The sequence below is a fragment of the Didymosphaeria variabile genome (assembly GCF_027946475.1).
Source record: "Didymosphaeria variabile strain IMI 356815 chromosome Unknown scaffold_10, whole genome shotgun sequence".
NCBI lineage: Eukaryota > Fungi > Ascomycota > Dothideomycetes > Pleosporales > Didymosphaeriaceae > Didymosphaeria > Didymosphaeria variabile.
Window position 1 is genome coordinate 169,394 of NW_026611629.1, and position 18,267 is coordinate 187,660.

Genomic DNA, 18,267 nt, shown 5'->3' on the forward strand with positions numbered 1-18,267 from the left:
GGAGTTTGCAGGGTATTTTAGAACGAAAGAATAACCGCAAATCCATGATGTACCAGTCGCAGAGTTTTATATGTGCTGTTGATCCAAAGTGGCGCAGGTATGAGCACCTTGATGACAAGCCAAAATTGGTGCGCGTGTTCAACTTTTAGCCCGCACCATCGACAATAGGGTGCTCCGTCCTCACCGTCGCATAATGCTTGGAACCGACGACGAGTATGTGCATGAGGCACCTCGCTTTTGCTGAAATTTTCGATACCGCCGTTGCCCCCGTCTACTCGAGTGGCGCAGAGGCATGTCACCTGGCTGTCACTGGGTGATGGCCGGGTGCGGAGGAGACGGAGGCTCCGATGAGAGAGATTATGCCGATGAGGTAGGTTTACGGCTAGTAGCCAAGTTGTCATGGGTTTCCGGGCGGCGTATTGTATGGGTCGCGTTGAGCAATATCCGAAAGCCACTAGGAGAGCCTTGACGGGGATCGCCGACAGGTTGACAAGTATCAATCCTATCGTGTCCCCAGGCTCTCTGTCATGAAAAACCGATTTCCTAGATTCTACGACATCGATACTTCGAGAATTCTGCTGTCGTCACCAGCTCGCTTTCAGTGTGCTGTGATCGAGGATGAAGTCCACAGATGCTGATCCCGTGTCCGTATAGCTTACCTTCCTTCCTCATAGCCGACGCCTACTTGGAGCTTTGTAATGACTATGCTGGTACTCCACCCTCCGAATGGCAACTACCTAGGTATGTTCCTGGGACAACCTACCCTGATGGAAATTGATACCGTTGCTACGTCCAGCACATCGTTCACAGTCCAAGAGCCCGGCGCCCCAAAGACTCAGAAACAATGTTTGCATCTTTCCCGCCTTTGGTCTTGTGTATTGCTGTAATGGCTAAGGCGCGAAGAGTCATTAGTATCAGTTCCCAACTGTCGGGACACTGCAAAACTACGGCTACGCACGGTCGGTTTACGTGCAGGTGTTGGGAACCATCTTTGGTGAAGCAAACACCATGTTTCGTCTAACTTCGGAACCCTCCCATCCTGACAATGCAGCATGGCTCCAAAAGATTGGTGCATCTATCCAATATTGCTGGCGCGTCAGAGAAAAAGAAGACCGAGCGTTGCTTTGGCGGCGACGAGTCGTACGAAGGGAGTGGTTCGTGGAGGCGGGGGGTTCAAAGAAAGCAAAGGGTCCGGAGCTCCAAGATAGCATACTTCGCGTCCCCGCATCCTGACAATGCATCTTCTTTGTTTTCCTTGATACTTTCTAGACCGAAGACACTTTCAAAGCACCCCCATACTGATAAGTTCTCTTCCTTATTCCGACTCGGTTATAAGCGACGATATGTTCACTACGCAGCGCCGTGTCACCTACTCATATCTCGACGGAAGGTGACTTCAGGAGTCGTCCTAAACGCGTCGACAAAGGCATTGACTGCTGAGGGCACAAGCTGAGTTTGGGACGTGACTAGTTCTAAATGCCCAGGAGGACGACTGCTTGCAGTGTCGATTCTCTCGCCGCACTTGAGAAGCGAAATACCGAGTAGGATGGCCCGCGATGACTAAGGTATGTGCAGTTCTATCGATAGCTACACACTAGTACACATTAGGAAAGGTACCGGCACATGGCTTGCGACAGGCCCCGGGGGTGTGCGTGGAGATGGAAAGAGGCATGAAGATGCTCCTTGAGCATGCGAAGCTCGCCGCTCAATCGTGACGACGTCAAGCGCTGCGACGGACCACTACATTGCGAAGCGCTCGGAAGTGTCTCTGTGCTTTTTCATCACAAAAACCCGAGAACTTCTAAGCGGTTGGTACTGGTAACGTGGCGGATGTGGTCCGTGCGCGTCTCTTCCACACTGCATGTGGTCGGCACCATGTTTCTGGCAACCGTCATACTCGACGGACAACAACTCAGTCGCACAGCAGAGCACTACTACACCGTCTCTCACCACTGAGCCCTGCCGCTGTTTCTCTCACCTTTGCCCGTGGCCGCTTCGACTGACCCACCTTTCCTCCGTCACCTCGCCCACACTAGCTCAGCATGGCCAGCGACTGCTCGAGCAAACGCTCTCTTTCGCCTGAGTATGACGAGCCTCCCCAGCTCGAGGGCTTCGATTGGCGCTCCATTGACCCCTCGCTCCAACCAGGCAATCCCTACTTCGACTCTCTGAACCCTCCACCGCTCTCCTTGCACGGCAGGGCATTCTACGACAACGTACCATTTCCGGATACTCTCCTCACTAGGGACGCGCTGCGTGAACTGAATCGCCAGTATTGGGAGCACTACGACTGCGCCCGCGCAAACCACCAGCCTTCCAGAAACAGCGGACTTCCCACTCCCACCGACACAGCCGCCGAGGAAGACTTTGTGGGCAGCGAGCTCAGCACTTCTGGCTATGACGAAGTATGTATGCTGTCCGGTAGAGTTTGAGGGCTGTGCTAACTGTTCCCAGAGTTGCATCGAGATGGGTCCAAAGGGCCGTCCCAAGAAGGCTTCACAGGCGTCGACGTCAAGAGCGACAGATAAGTCTTCGCCTTACGACGTCAACTTCGAAATGAAGCTCAGGAGGTCTAATATTTTCGCCCCATTATACGTTGACTCTAAGGGAAATTTCGCCGAGAAGGCGGCCGACTTAGACGCAGTCATCACCAGACTGAAACAGTCCCGACACGATATGGGGGGTGTCACCGAAGACACACTCAGAGCAATCACTAGAATGGTCAGTATGACCGAGAAGGAGATCTGTGAAAATGGTACCCTCTACGAGATTCTAGCCACAGACGTCTCTCCGGGAGTCTGCGGTAACGATCACTTGTTCAACAACTTGCTCTCCTTGACAAAGAAGAACGACCAGGTGACGTATGCAAAACCGGACTATTACATTGGTACCCATCCCGATCACGTCGATGAGCAGGTGTACCGAGACTTGGGTCAATTCATCCAGCCTTGCACAGATGATCGGCGCCCAGTCGCCCCCAATTTTTTCGTTGAGGTCAAAAGTATGTCCGGCAACCTAGATGCTGCCTTTCGACAGGCTACCTATGACGGCGCGTTGGGTGCTCGAGCTGTCCACGAACTCGAGAATCATCTCAACTACGGCGGACCTACCTTTGACCAGAAAATTAAGGCAATTAGTTGCATATTCCATGCTGGGGTCCTTTATTTTCTTGGATCGCATTGCAGCCCTCGCGGCCCAACTGGGCAAGACTCTATCATCACCCATCGCCTCTGCCGGTTCCTTCTGGACGACCTGCAAGGCTGCAAGGACGGCATCGCCGCTTTCAGGAATGCCGTCGAGCTCACTGGTAAGGTTCGAGATGCAGCCCTTGAGAGAGCGATCAGCCGGCCCAGGCTCAGTGGAGAAGCCAGTGACGGCTCTACCTCTACTGATGAGCTCCAGCGCCACGAAAACATCTAAACTCTAGTACCCATCTTGTACACTGGCAACTGTTTTTCTACTGTACTGTACAGCAATTGGCATACACATGCGTATGCTCAGATTTTGGTGGGTTCTAGAGAGTTCATTGCGTTCCTTTTGTTCACATTTGCTTCCAAGATACCCCCATTTCTCAAGATGGGCCGTCTAGATAGGCTTTCTAGATGGACTCAATATACCTCTCCTCTCATTCACTTACATTCGGATCACGTTCCCAATTCATTCATATCAAGTATCGCAACCTTCCCCCACCATGTCTTCGAACCGACGAGACTGTAATGCGTCAATGGCGGCACTCACGGATCGTAAGTCCTGGGTATACTCAACCAAATCAGACATTGATACTGGTACTAACTAGAATGTGCGGTTGTGAGAAGCGGGAGTGTGGTGGATATTCAGCGCTCTTGCTGGCGATAGACATTCATGATTCGTTTCTGCGGGTTTCGGGAAGATAGCGGAGGTTTGCCTGGTAAACATGCGTCGGCAGAGCGTAATTGGAACCAGAAGTCAGACCCCCAGCGATCTAACACGGCCTTGCTATGTGTTATCTTGCGTTCAACGGTGGAACCTTTCTGTAGGGTAAGCCCACGTGTGAATTCGTCAAGGAACTGTCGGAGATGGCGGTGGGCTCCGAGCCAGAGCGCGGCAGGCCAGGATCGACTATGCGCTTCGCGTAAGGTAGTCGCCTTCTTCGTCTCCACACCGCCGGTTCGTTCACGTCTTGGAAGGTTGGAGAGGGCGATGGGGTCGAGCGCGTCAAAGCGCTCCACAGCATCGAGAAGGGCACGCTTGACCGCAGCAGTGTTGGTATCTGCAAGTCGAGCGATGAGGGCGGCAGTGTCTTCCTGTAGTTGTTCGACCATTGGTGGATGCAAGAGGCTCGCAAGCGGTGAGGGGTGGCAGCGGGTGTGAGAAGGTCCCCGTGGAGGGAAGTCGCGATTCCACGGCAGCGGAAGGCAATCGCTGCCCCAGCCACGGGCCTATCGGCGCTGACAGTACTGCAGGCGAATGCGTGCGAGGTGTGTGGCGCGCAGAGCGATGGAGTTATACGTCGAAGGTGCGATCTGGCTTCATCAGGCAGCGTCCATGGCCGGCTGCGAACAAGACATATCCCGTACCCTAGCCACGCGTTCCCCACCTCTGGAGTCTCCACTCCGCCTTCACTTACAATTTCGGCGCACAGACCATAACAAGGTGGGCTGTATACTCATTTGCAAATCTAGCTACCATCCATCATGTTTGGCAGCTGCTACACCGAGTCGTGTTCTATGCATCCGTCATGGACAAGCGGTAAGTGTTTACTTCGCATCTGCATGAGCGTACGAGTTGTTGATAATGTCTACAGGACCGATGAAGAGCGTTTCATACTTCTGCTGCGCATGCTCGACTTTACCGGCGTGGAGGTGGACTTCGAGACTCTATCAAGGCAGTGGTGTATGTATCGGTCCCGGTGCGCGTCCACTCTGCGACAATCGACTGACGTGATTCTTCCAAGATGGGGATGAGTCCCTCAGCAGGGCTCTGCGCGAGCAATTCCGTCACATATGCGAGCAGTACGGCAAAATAGCCCACTCCCCGGAGATGCCTGCACTGCCTGCTAATCTGACGGCGTTCATGGATGCCATGCTTGCGGAACCTTCCCAGGGGAACACGGAACAGGCCGTAGGCGTGGCAGCAGGCGACGCACTGTCACTCTCGACATTCCGTATGGCTTCCCTCTCGATCGAATTTTACAGTCGATTTGACATGTCACAGATGATTCCCCGCTTGAGGACACAGCTCAAGAAACGTCAGCGAGGTGGCTGTCAGACTTCCAGCACGACCTTCAGCAATACGTCCGCCAACATGAATCGGATTTACTTGCAGCAAGCGCAGATAGTGAGTCAGTCGAGACAAAGTCACAAGACGACAGCTCGCTGTCAAAGGTTGAGGGCCGACAACGAGGCCGCTCAGCTACCCCGAATCCACGGAAAGGATCGGCAAGCACTCACGGTGAGACTTTCATACACTGGAAAGCCGTGTACAGCTAATGTCTCTGACCTTTTGCCGTAGCAGGCTCTTCAAAAATCGTTTCGCCGGATATTCCGTCACACGGCCCTAGCAGCGCTTCCCGCGGAGACCACGGATCCCCCTCAGCCTCGTCTTCTCTCTGCAAGAAGGGCCTTCCAGCCGGACAACCCACCGAGCCCATTCCCGAGTTTGCTGTCTGGGCGGGATCAGTGAGGCACGTTTTCGACGATGAAGGTACGGCAGAGTTATTCAGACGACAGCAGGAAGACCGAGAAGAGCAGGTGCGTACCCGTCTCGAGGATGAGCAAGAGGAGACCCGGAAACTGAAGGAGGAGAAGAAGTTGATGGAGAGAATACGGAAGATCAAGAATCAGCGAAGAATGTGGTGACAAGCTGAATTTTCCCGGGACTGGATCGCGCTACAACTCTACCTATTAGACCAGGTTGACATATGGAGCCTCGATTGTGCCCTAGTCATGGTTACGATTCAAAGTTGGTTCATCGCAAGATCGCATTCTAGACAGGATATCATGGACAAGTCGCGTTAAATGGCGGAACATTCTTGCGTTTCACTAGTGTCAATCTCGAAAACTTCTGTCATCTCAACAAATACATCGATTGTCAATTTCTTCCTTACACGACGGCAGAGCGCAGAGGGGTGACATACTCCATGCTGCTTCGTTCACACTCACTCTCACTGATGCGCGTCATAACGCGAACCAAATCTCGGTTCGGCAAGCGCGCGACGCGTCGAAGAAAGCCCTTATTTTACAGAATCCACCGCCAGCCAACGTCAGTACCTACGGTATCCCACTTTCATTTGGTTCTTCACGACCTGGTCGTTAGTTACATTCATAGATGGCTCCAACGGCAAAGAATGCGACCCTCAATGTGCCCAAGACAATGACACTGGGGCCTCCAAAACGTTCCAAGAAGACGGCGAGGACCCAAACCAGGCCGAAGAAGGCTACGAAGCAAGCGACACTGCCGCAAGGCTATCGAGTTCTGAAGAAGCCCGTCTCTGGTAGTTGTGCCGTGTCGAAGATTTTGAAGCAAACGACAGAGGTATGTAGAGCAATTTGTATGTCGAGAAGCTAGTCTCACCAAGGCTTACAGGCAGGCGTTGTTCCCAACAGCTCTTCAGAAGAAGCAACGGCACCATCGATTCGTTCGCTCCTGGCGCAACGAGAAGAAGATTTGGCGTGGCAGAGGCGGGAGCTCGCCCGTCAGGACAAGGCCAGAGACCGTCGGGCGGAGCAGATTGCTACCCGAGGCTTCTTCCACAAAGGACGATGGATACGGCCAGAGGTCAAGGAGCCGTTCATCATCAAAGTCGAGCGGGGTACCAAGGGTACCGAAGACAATCCCATTGAGATACACGACGAAGATAGTTCTAGGCATATCGCCAGTGAGAAAGATACCTTGGCCGTAGACACTGCGGTATGTCAAACTTGCATTCTTTTGTACTTGACTAACTTTCTTGCAGAGATATTTACGACTTCGGAAAGCACGAGTCGAATCGGACAGCAAAGTGGACAACGCAGATGAAGGCCGCCCACGGATGGGCCGTGGTCCCGATATCACCAGCAGCTTCGATCATCGCTACCCGCATATCGCTGAGTTGCTCGAGGACAAGATGCTCGACGAGCAAGATGACGCTGGGTCGCTATGTGACTTTGTGGCTACCGACGAGGGGAGTGATGGCGGAGACATGGATGTTGACGGTTAGAGTGACTATTGAACGGGCAAGAGACACCAATTGTGGGGTGCATATTGTTCAAACACGTGTATTCAGGCTTAATAGATAGAGGTGGGCATACAAATGCACGACTCGTCAGGATCGAGCGAGGCGCCTGCTTTCGTGCAGTCATCGAATACAGAAGTCATCGTATGCCGTTGGGTGGCATAGATATGCTTCATTACCTGTAAAGCGTACAATCTACGGTTCTTGTAACTGGTGCTACAGCAACATGTCGGCATCTGGATTGCCAGTCAAAGATTGAAAATGGGCAGTGGGGGAGATTACTGGGGCTGCGATATCCTCATGTCGCGGTCGCAACTTTCCGCATCACCACCAAACCTGACTCTTGCTTTGTTGTGGGTGTATTCATAACATAAAACCACCAAAACACGCGACTGACCCTCACAAGGCCTTGGAACCCGGGGACTGAAGCTGCCGATGACGAGCTAAGGCCAATTCGGGTTCCAGCGCAACCTTAACTAGTCATCGACAAGTCGCCCCTAGATTCCTATACAGGTAAAAGAAATTATCGCCCATAGTCCTCATGGTGGAATGTGGAATGTATAAGTGCCAATTGTTCCCCTTTTCAGAGGACTACCCAGTCCTCTACTACCTACTATATCTCGCCTTCAGGAGACCGAAATACCAGTGCACTAGATCTCCATAAGCTCATATCGATAGGGAACAAAAGCTCCATAATGAATCTGCCTGTCACCGACCTGAACAGATACTTGGAACCCGTCCAGGTGCTTTCCAGTCCCTACCTCTGGGCGTCTGTATGCCATTTGACCAATTTCGCTGCCTTAGTGTATCTCTAATCTTACCTTACTTTAATACATCTAATAGCCTCCTCTAGCTAGATGCATGACACTGTGGGCACACCAACCACACCTCCGCCCTGACGGGCAGAAGCATGCTCATCAGCCGCTGACGGGGCTTGACGGTGGGTAGATTCGTGATTTAAATCTGAGTGAGCACGCGAATCTGGCTGATGCCCCTTTTTATCCGGACGATCAGCCATGCTGAGTCGCGGGGCTGCTTTGGTGTTTCAGAAGGTGTACAAGCTCTTCTTCAGAGCTTGCAACCACGGCGGGCGGCGAAGGTTGTTCGACAATGCAGCACCAAGTCAGCGTATCGCAGCAGCTCATGCAATACAAGAGCCGAATGTGCTCAGACTTTTGACTCGGTACTGCAAAATGGATACTCCTTTAGTGGGGGGAGTTGGTATTGTAGAAATGGCTCGCGGTTAGACGGTCCGTCTCCCCCATGGTGTGCCGGTGAAAGGCCGGTAGCCGTGAGAGGGCATTCAAGGTCGCGATGTGTGACGTCAAGTATCGCACAAGAAAGCGCAGCTGCTGTGTGAGTTTTCGACGCGGCCGCCCAACCACGCACCTTTACACCCCAACTACCGCCGTCAACACCTCTGTGCAACTGCACGACTCGCGACCACGTAATGGGCATGTCTACCAGCCCTGGCGCCTGTGCCCCCAACATCGACGCTGCCACGCCGGCACAGTCGCACGCGAGCCCGGACACGAGCGACAACATTGCGCGTCTGAGTTACATCGACGTTGGAGAATCTGCATGTCCTAGCAGCAGTGATGGCTCTCGTTCTACGGATGTGAGCTTCCCTTCAGCGGTCGAGCACTTTTTCCAAGGCCACTACGGCAACCTCTGCTGGCGTTGTGGCCCATACGCAATACCGCCGCTCAAAGCCGCCCCTGTCTTCCCTGGGAACAGCTGGGATCAGGAGCGATGGCAGTCCGCAGGCTTACTATCAACCGACATCCACGCCTATGGAAATGTCTTGTGGTTGTGCCTCCTCTGCAGGAACGCCTTCAGCAGAATCGGTACTCGGATGTTCATCGTGCCCACGTTCCTTAGTAAGCCGTAGCATCAGCCCAGTATGGGAGTGATACTCACCTTTTCGAAAGAATTCTTCAAGCAAGCCGAACTCATGTCGCATGCAAGCAATGAACCTCGAAGAGCACCAACCGCGGAACAATACGCAGAGTACTGCCAGGCTCAACGGTCAGACTGTTACCCACCGCTCGAATGGGGCCTGTACACTGTCTACACTGTACTAGGCCCTCTCGGCTCAAATTACTGGGTGGAGGACTGTCTACAGTGGTCAGGCGATCCTATGGCCATCGTCGCGCGTATGCGACCGACAATAGATCTGCCGCTCTCTTTGAGTCGGTTGGAAGACGACATTGGCGATCTTGTGGATCTGTACTGGGAGGGCGGTCAATTGGCGCAGCAGCGCACCTCGACTGCAGTCACCAAGCCGCCTGCTAGTCTCACACCCCGCGCTGAGGCCACTACCTTGGCCCATGAACTTGTACACGTCGACAACATCGCTCCTTCCACCACCCTCAACTCCGCCTTTTGCGATAGGAAAAGCCTCAATTCTACTCCAGAGAAGGCTCCCCCAACACGCGGAGTCTCCCGCATCCTCTCCCCGCGGTGTCTTCGATCACTTGTGTCACACGAACAAGGCTAGCATGAGCGTAGCTGAGAAGATCGAGCATTGGAGGCTAGCGAACGGTGAGGCTATGGAAGGTTCTGCCGACACAACCATCAGGACACCGTTACCTCCTTCGCCCTAGCGCAGCTTATCTCGAGCTGCGGGAGACCTTGGTTTATGGCGCGGCAAGGCTCACAACATCTGTGATCCCCTCGCTGCCCATGGATCAGACATTTCCTGAAGTATCCTCGCTTTCACATGCTCGATCTTTGTTTTGACTGTCTTGCGTTTCTGAGTATACGATGGGGCCTTTTTCCGCAGCATTGCTTGCTCAGATGTCTTCCCAGTAATGGTATCCTTGCGTTCCTAGAGAATGAAACCCATGCCTGATATACTTGTTAGAATGTGATCGCATTGTAACCGTCTATGCCCGCGCCATTCAGACCGTTGACCTCGACCTCAACCGTACTTACTGTTCTTACTCTATGACCCCATCCTCCTTGCACTTACATCTGCCTGAATTCCTCTCTACCCCTCCGTCACTCACTAGCCTGGCCCACCGGGACGAGTTTCCAAGCCCAACCTAGCCTCTCTATCGCCAAAACGCCAAACTCTGTGACAACACAGGCAAACACTTTGCACACTCTGTGTCCTAAACGCGCTACCGATACCCGAAAAGCCTGTACGTGAGACTGGGAGAATTTATTTCGGATGGAGGTGGGAAGGACGCAAGCGCTGTGTGTTGGCTGGCTAAGGGTGCGGAGGACCTGATGTAGCTGTCGTGGGTAGGATGGAGAGAGGTGCGGTGGAGATCGACGTACGAAAAACGCACTTTGAAGTGCGGATGGCTTCTCGGAAGGGGGATAGATGCGGAGTCTTTGGTTGCGCCTGCAACATAAGCGGTGGGGTTGCTGAAACAGGGCGTAGCATTGCGAAGTGCGTTGGTGTGGGAAGTAACGTTGAGAAAACCGCCAGCGCCAGCCAATTGCGTCAATTCGTTGCATGAGCAAAGTCATGACTTGTGGAAATGGAGTGGAGTTCAAGAAATCGGAGTGGCCTGCTCAAGGTTCTGGATCTTGACCTTTGCGCCGGTCAGATCACAGGACATCTGCTGGTTCTCCTGTTGCTTCATCTTTATGTTTAAACAAGAGATAAAGGCTAGCGTGCGCGTGACTCCCGATACAAACCGTGTACTAGTACGATAACACTTTCTGTTTTAAACTCTCCAATTACTGATTGTTGAAACGACGAGTTGATGGCACACGCTTAGTTTTCTAGTCATTGAGACTCCGTGATCTCTAGATGAGTGATGTGAAGATGATGTTCACTCGGAATGTCAGATCCTCTTATTTATATGGACGGCTTCTTGCAATGAGTGATGAGATGCACGTCCTGGGATCTTCTAACGCCACGGTCACGCAGGGTTGCTTCGTGGTGTCTCTTGATCAAGCAAGCAAGCAAGACGTGTGAAGTAAAGGCTATGCAAGACAAGTACGGCCACCCGCACCCTAGAAGTTTACTTCCACCCCACAGCAAGATCTGCTAGCCTGTTCTGTAACTACTTCCGACTTCGATGTTTTTCAAAGTTATAGAGGTGATTTTCTTGCGGAATTTGCCACCATTGTAATAGGTACCCTTCCCTTTCGAAACCATAAAGGCCCTTCACACTTACTTGTTATGGAGCCATAGACTCGTTTCAACTATAGACCAATTCATTTATAAGCAAATATATTCCAGATAGGCATGCTTTGGGATCAATCGCGATGTTCACACATAGATGAGAACAAAGTCAATTAAGAAGGGATACAAGCGCGTAGGAAGTAGCCCTGCTGGCCGTAAATATCGGAACCCTCTCTTCCAGTAACCTGGCTATTGAACGTCAGATCTCCTCAACACACAGTTGATGCTGCCACGTTAACCAACTTTAACTTTTCCTTCATTATTATACTACACAGCTCTCGTTGGCGCTCTTGTCTTTACCTGGACGAAACGACAAATCAATATCTGGCTCACGAGACAAATATCGCAGTCCTTGCACAGCATCTGCTCGATTTGAGGAGCTGGTAAGAGCCGCCAGTGTCAACCCAAATTGTGCGGGTAGATGGTGAGTCAGCCAGCTGCAGCAAGGACCTCACGTGCGCGTCAGAGCACCTGCACCTGGGCATAGCCTGAAGCGCAGGAAAGGGTCCGGCGCTACTTCATAACCGACTCCCAGCATCGAACGGCGACTAAAACGTGGTGCGCAAACAGCCCTTACCCTCGCAAACGCAACAAAAATGTTGAAGAAACTCGCCTCCTCGGGCGACTCCCTGAAAACACCCCTTGGCTCCATGCAGCAATCCCACGAATTCGCGTCCACGCCGACGGAAGAGCCCGTCGCCGTCCCCAACAGCACGCCCAAGACCTCTGCCTTGCCCATGAACGCGTCTCACGGGTCTCAGATCGATACCTCTGCCTCCCCTACGAACAATATCGTCGCACCCGACACCCCGCCTACCGAGCCCCCAGCCGCAACGCCAATAATCTGGGGCTGTTCGCTGCCGTTAACCGAAGCGACAGTTCAAAAATTCTCCGGCGATTCGAGCTGCGCAACACTACAGGAGTCTTCCATTGTCACCCCCGCCACAAGTCACACCGGTCGTCAAGACGATACTTCCCGTGCATCCGCGGGCAGCGATATCATAACCAAGGCCATTGATGAAGTCACCAAGTTACGGGCACACAATGTTCAGCCAGACACCAAGCGCGCACTTCCCAAAGATATTGCAGACTTTATTTCCGGTGTTCTCCAGAGGCCTCTCGAAGGCGAGCGATCGCCAAACGCCAAAGAAGTCGTTACAATCTCTCAGGATACTGCCTTTTCCGATGAAGATATCTTTCTCTTCAACATTGCGCCCTGGTTGGTCATTCCCTTTCATCAGCCTGGGCCGATGCTTGCCTCGGTGGGGAAAACCAGGCTGTCAACCGACTGGTTGCCCACAGCTTCGGAGGAAATCGTGAAGGGCCTGGGAGCTCTCAGCGAGGCCAGACCGGATACCGCTCTCGGGTACGCGAAGAAAGGCATTGTCGATCCATCGACGAAGACGGCCTTCACCAGCCATGAGGAGTTTGTCTACCTCTCAAGGTAGGTTATAGATTATTCTCATGAAACGCCACGCTGATTACGACAGGTTCGACATATGTGAGGAGCTTCTAATGCCATTTCTTACTGCCCAGTACAAGCCCGCCAACGGGGAGTCCTTCACTATCGCCCAATTCGAAGGTGCGCGCGATGGTGCGTGCATCGTCAACTATCTGTACGAATTCTACGACGCAGCGAAGCGTGATGCTCCCACAACTCTTGAGACATGCCACTTTTCAATCACCGTCGACCCATGGCAAGCCATGCTTTGGGTGCATTGGAGCGAGGCTGAGCAGGACACCCGAGCATACTACTCGAAACTGGTCATGACCTGTTCCAATCGGTCGGTCAGTCAGGTTCAGGAGTTCCGTGTATATATCAAGAACTTGATCAACTGGGCCTGCGAAGATCGGCTTCGGTCAATCAAGGAAGCACTTCCAGACTTCCACGCCAACAGAGGGCCCCCCACGAAGCGACAGAAGAAGGGCACTACTTCTTGATGGGCTGATTTCTTCAAAGTTTTGGAACTCTGGTTTCTTACGGAGTGTAATACATGCGCTAGCCTTCCGAGCTCGTCCCATACAAGTCCACCCGGGACGAGTAAGCAGACTTCGAATTGCGCCAGGTCTTTCTGCGCATCATCTCTACTTTATTGCATTGTTTCTTTACTTATCCTCTCCTTCTTTTGGTACCCCCACCGCGATGGAGGTATGGTAAAACCAGTATTTCATTCCGGTGTGGTCATCTCCGGTGTTTAGGATACGGTCAGGTGTTACATGGCGAGCTGCTCAGCTTGTTTTTCGGCCTCTACAATACCCAACGTACTTTAGTTAATGCGATTTTCCATTCCCTACTGTTCAGCTTTGCATGTGATCGCCTGTGTTAAAAACGCCGTCTCCTCTACACGGGCAGTACCACCGTGATGTCTTACACTCCGTATCGGTAAGCTTGCATTATCGATAAGGCAGCGGTAGCCCTACGGGGACGTTCTACCCCGATATGAACTAGCTCAGGTACGCTGCTGCCCCGCCAGTCCGCGCATCGCCCAAGCCATCGGTTCGCGCGTCACCCATACACTAGTGTACACCTGTTCGTGCGTGTCCCGAGGTCCCACCACGACAATCCGATTTTTTAATGTTCATTTCGGCGGACTGTTCCATTTGCGTACAAGTCATCTGCGCACTCTGACTCCCAGCTCGAGAAGCTAGGCTGCACGTCCGCTCATAGCATCCTCTCCAACCTACCCTTCCACCCCCCTTTCTCAACCGTCTCCAACCCATCCTCACCACTTCCATTCCCAACACTAACCCCCTCATCCACGCTTTCCGCGTCGTATACCTCATCTGGGCCAACCGCCCTCTCAATCAGCGTCTCCTCTGGTGTCCACACCCGACTCAGTCCCACATACACGATACTCGTCCCCACGAACCCCAACAACCATCCAAACGTGTACGGCCTGCTCCCCACCCCAACGTCGATATTCTCATTGATGGAGTTGATGAACCCCGGCATATTGGGCGCGACGCCGACGATGAAGGCCACGACAGCGCGCCAGTTTACGCCATGCCAGTATCGGTAGATCCCGTGCGGTTGATACAGCGCTAGCGTATCGTAACGCCGGTGGTGGATTATGTAGAAGTCGAAGACCATGATAGCGGCGATAGGGCCGAGGAAAACAGCATACGCAGACATAAAATTGAGGAACGAGCCTGCGGATTTGAGAATCTTCCACGGGACGAGGGCCCACGCGATGAGGGCGCAAAGTAGCTGACCGCGGCGGATGTTTACATATTGGGGAAATAGAGCGGCGAGGTCGTTTGCCGCGGATAGAGAGTTGGCGGAGATGTTTACACCTAGTGCCGCGAGTGCGAAGGAAAATGCTGCGAAGAAGCGACATGATCGCGAGGACCAGTGCGAGATGAGGGCCATGGGGTCCCATTCCAGGGTTCCGTAGCGGGCGGCACCGGCAGAGGAGGCGGCGATGCCGATGAAGGCGATGAATGTGAAGATGATGGGTAAGAATGGCACGTATATAATCTGCCACTTCACGCTAACCCTCGAGTAGCGCGAGAAGTCGGCCTGACAACGTGTCAGCATGTGTCCTCTGGGCAGATAGGAGTGGAGACGTACCTGATTGACGCTCAGCGTCGCATAGTTCCCAATCACACTCGTCAGGCTGCTCAGAAATGCCCAACTGTACGCACTTCCTTCGATTTTACTCTTCTGTGTAAACAAATCACCTCCGCCATCTGTCGCCACGAACGCCCAAACGAGGATCGCGATCCACGCCACCGGCACCACGACGCTCTTCACCATGAACAGCCATCGCAAGTTGTTTGGGCGCATGACCAAAAATGGGACTTGAATCAGCCAAAAGAGGAAGAAGGATATCATCGACTTCGTGTCAATGCCCTGGCTTTCCGGGATATGGTTGTTCAGCGTCAAGAAGCTCGGCCAGATCGCGCCTGGCGAATGGCTGATTAGTCTTTGGTCTCAGATAGAGTGTGGTACTTCTCTTGTATCCCAAGAAAGCGATGTGATCGTTCTCTTCCTCGGCTCTTTTCGTAATCTCCCTTTCTGACGGTGACGAGATAGTGTCCACTTACCAAGCATAACCCTCACCGTATTTCCCCCGTTCATAGTCTGGATCGCAAACCAGAAGATGGCCAGAATAGCTCTGCTCACAATCGCAATGTAGCTGCCCCAGAAACCCCAGCTCGCCCTCGCCAGCACTGGAAATGGCGCATGATGTATTACCCCAATCGCGCCATTGAGGGCGATCACAAAGCTAACGATAAAGAAAGCCAGCGCAACGATTCCTATCGCTTCCCGCCAGCTTAGGCCGATGGATATGATTCCGGCTGCAAATTGCCATGTTGCTGCGTTGAAGGCGTCGGACACCCAGTAGGCGAGGAAAGAGGTCACGCCCCACTTGCGGGCGTGGCGGGGGACGGGGTCGAGATCTTTGTTCGTCCTTTCGACCAGAATTAGGACTTCGAATCAGGGACTGATACAAGACGAGTGTGATGTGTAGGGTGACGATGTTGCCGAGTAACTTGGGACATGACGACTTGCCCAGCATCCAATCGCGATTACTCGAAACGGATGCTACTGGTGGACATGGACTCACCATCGCTGATTGCCCTCCGCAAAAGCAGACCCAGGCTGGCCGACCTTCAGACGGGGCCGCTTGAGCGCGAGCATCGTGATCTGGAATATGGTCACCTTTGGTGGTAATATGCGACACGCAATTGCCGCACATTCGTGGATGATTTCCTAGACTTGTAGCTGTCTCTCCTGCTGTCGGCTACCAACTACCGATCCCTGTTGTGATAAGATAGCATTCTCGGTGTCACGATAAGAACGCGGGTAGCGATAAGCATCATATTGCCCCAACCGATGCAAAAAGAACGTCCAAACCTCCGTTCTTGTAGGCCTCGGGTCTCGTGTTCTGCGTTCGAGACCAGCTGGACTTGCCCGGATAGGAAGTTTGGGCAGAGGTCGCTCCGTATCAATGCGACCGTCTTGCACTCCAGCTGGCGATTTGTGCCAAATGTGCTGATTTATGTTGCCGAGGTCGACCCAAAGCGTGGACGAGCCGACATGTAACTTTTGTCAAGGGCTGGTCGCTTCATCGGAACGACGAGTGGCGACCATGGAATGATTAATATGACACGAAGCAGAACCTCTGTTGTGGCGATGTACTTGCACAATATTTTACTCGCTGCCACGAGGTCAGTTGCATGACAGCGACGAGGTGACGGGTCGATGGCGGCCTCGCGGCGTCACGAAAATAACGGAGCATAGAGCCTCCCATGAATCAGAAGCACAATCCTTCTGTCCATTACAAACACACGAGCGTTTCTCACAAGTCATTCGCTAAGATCAAGTTTGTTACTTTTGCTTATGGCTAGATTAAGCTGGGGCTATATTTGCCATAAATCGGCTGTTCTCCTACATACGACCATAGGACACTGAAAACTAGGCTTCCTCGCCGCTCCGTCATTCCTCGTGGGACCGTAAGCGGGCATTCACCTTCTGGAGCCGGGATCCTAAATATACCTATAACGGCCCCCTAGTTCGGATGGTCCTAATGCCTTATTCGTTGGATATTTAAACGCGTGCAGCTTGAGCTGCAGATTTCAGCCGGATCCGGTCATGGGCGCCTGCTGAAATTCATGCTTACCCGTAAGCCAAGACTTTCGAAGACCATCGCTCTGTTCGAACCTATATATAACCATGACCCCCGCGCAAGGCTGTAAGCCCTTTGCTCGAAAGCATCACAGATGCTCGTCAGACGAACTATTAGCATTCGACAACCGACGCAGATCATGATGAGACTAGCGTGCTTCCTGCTGGCTATACTAGCATCCACAGACTCCATCTGGGCGCAATCTGATGTCTCCAGCGCTACTTGCAACGTATGTGAGCCTATAAATGCTGCATGTATCAACTTTACTGACCTAAAAGTCAACCTGCAAGCCCGGGAGCACCTCTATATCGGGCGCCTGGTTTCCTCATCCGTCGGGTGCTTCATACAGCGATTACATTACAGCCAACCTCACGGGCTCCGGCATAACCAAAGCTCTCGCAACCTTCCATCTTCCAGTCGCTGCATCCGGCAATTACACTATACGCGTCCGCACGCCGGGCTGTCTCCAGGACGATACCTGTTCCACCCGTGGAAGGGTCAACGTCACAGGCCTCTTCGGGGACCCCGCTGACCCCACGGCAGGCCCTTCAATGATGGTGCTATCCCAGACAAATACCTTCGATAAGTTGGACGAGATATACGTCGGCTTCGTTCGAGCAGCCACAGCCGATTTCACGCCTACTGTGAATATGACGCCGATCGCGGATGACGTAATTAATGGTCTATTCACAATGGTCGCCCAAGCTGTTGAAGCACTGTTCAATGACGACAATGCAAGTTCATCTCCAGGGAACACAACAACTGATGTCGCCTCCTCCAGTATTGCAACTACAGTTTCTACCAGCAGTGCCGCGCCCTCTACGACATCACAAACAGCCCAGTCGCACCATCTTGACAAGGGAGGCAAAATTGGGTTGGGCATCGGCCTTTCACTAGGTCTACTATTGCTTACTGCTTGCATAGCGATAGCACTCCGAGCGCACCGAAAACGAGCCGAAAAAGCGAAGTTGCCGCCGGAGCTTGATGGCGCGAGCGTCCATACGGAGTTGCCAGATGCCAACATGCCCGAGATGCCGTCTCATGCCAACATGTCCGAGATGCCGGCTCCACCAGCGTACAGTGACACAGTAGAACTCAAAGCTACTTTTTGAATTAAAAGCAAATTTGGAGAATTAGAGCTTAGTACACTTCGGATTCGAAAGTGGCTAAGGATGCGCAGACGTTTGAGGGCGTGATCTTCGCCTTCACATGTCGCTCATTCTATCTGCTGCTGTGGTGTAGCTTGGTGTTCGTGATGCTAGGTGTGAAGTCTGGTGCGAATATCTGGAGTTGAGAAT

General features: G+C 52.8%; 8 protein-coding genes across 8 annotated transcripts; 6 read left to right on the forward strand and 2 right to left on the reverse strand.

The window, feature by feature from the left end:
- Window positions 1-2,042: 2,042 nt before the first annotated feature.
- Window positions 2,043-3,420, forward strand: N0V89_012109 (uncharacterized protein; the record flags this gene model as incomplete). Its single annotated transcript, XM_056220834.1, has 2 exons — window positions 2,043-2,405; window positions 2,455-3,420. The coding sequence occupies 2 exons, from the start codon at window positions 2,043-2,045 to the stop codon at window positions 3,418-3,420; spliced, it is 1,329 nt and encodes a 442-aa protein (XP_056064821.1).
- A 413-nt stretch (window positions 3,421-3,833) lies between these two features.
- On the reverse strand, window positions 3,834-4,301 carry N0V89_012110 (uncharacterized protein; the record flags this gene model as incomplete). Its single annotated transcript, XM_056220835.1, has 1 exon — window positions 3,834-4,301. One exon carries the CDS (start codon window positions 4,299-4,301, stop codon window positions 3,834-3,836), a length of 468 nt encoding a protein of 155 aa, XP_056064822.1.
- Window positions 4,302-4,717: 416 nt separating this feature from the next.
- Window positions 4,718-5,837, forward strand: N0V89_012111 (uncharacterized protein; the record flags this gene model as incomplete). The annotated part of the gene is made up of 5 exons (XM_056220836.1): window positions 4,718-4,728; window positions 4,784-4,872; window positions 4,934-5,143; window positions 5,194-5,430; window positions 5,491-5,837. The coding sequence occupies 5 exons, from the start codon at window positions 4,718-4,720 to the stop codon at window positions 5,835-5,837; spliced, it is 894 nt and encodes a 297-aa protein (XP_056064823.1).
- A 469-nt stretch (window positions 5,838-6,306) lies between these two features.
- N0V89_012112 (uncharacterized protein) lies at window positions 6,307-7,177 on the forward strand (the record flags this gene model as incomplete). Its single annotated transcript, XM_056220837.1, has 3 exons — window positions 6,307-6,513; window positions 6,565-6,888; window positions 6,935-7,177. 3 exons carry the CDS (start codon window positions 6,307-6,309, stop codon window positions 7,175-7,177), a joined length of 774 nt encoding a protein of 257 aa, XP_056064824.1.
- A 1,465-nt stretch (window positions 7,178-8,642) lies between these two features.
- N0V89_012113 (uncharacterized protein) lies at window positions 8,643-9,692 on the forward strand (the record flags this gene model as incomplete). Its single annotated transcript, XM_056220838.1, has 2 exons — window positions 8,643-9,072; window positions 9,124-9,692. The coding sequence occupies 2 exons, from the start codon at window positions 8,643-8,645 to the stop codon at window positions 9,690-9,692; spliced, it is 999 nt and encodes a 332-aa protein (XP_056064825.1).
- Window positions 9,693-11,932: 2,240 nt separating this feature from the next.
- N0V89_012114 (uncharacterized protein) lies at window positions 11,933-13,277 on the forward strand (the record flags this gene model as incomplete). The annotated part of the gene is made up of 2 exons (XM_056220839.1): window positions 11,933-12,780; window positions 12,827-13,277. The coding sequence occupies 2 exons, from the start codon at window positions 11,933-11,935 to the stop codon at window positions 13,275-13,277; spliced, it is 1,299 nt and encodes a 432-aa protein (XP_056064826.1).
- A 721-nt stretch (window positions 13,278-13,998) lies between these two features.
- On the reverse strand, window positions 13,999-15,981 carry N0V89_012115 (uncharacterized protein; the record flags this gene model as incomplete). The annotated part of the gene is made up of 4 exons (XM_056220840.1): window positions 13,999-14,856; window positions 14,908-15,242; window positions 15,384-15,751; window positions 15,908-15,981. The coding sequence occupies 4 exons, from the start codon at window positions 15,979-15,981 to the stop codon at window positions 13,999-14,001; spliced, it is 1,635 nt and encodes a 544-aa protein (XP_056064827.1).
- A 1,542-nt stretch (window positions 15,982-17,523) lies between these two features.
- N0V89_012116 (uncharacterized protein) lies at window positions 17,524-18,081 on the forward strand (the record flags this gene model as incomplete). The annotated part of the gene is made up of 2 exons (XM_056220841.1): window positions 17,524-17,707; window positions 17,894-18,081. 2 exons carry the CDS (start codon window positions 17,524-17,526, stop codon window positions 18,079-18,081), a joined length of 372 nt encoding a protein of 123 aa, XP_056064828.1.
- Window positions 18,082-18,267: the final 186 nt, after the last annotated feature.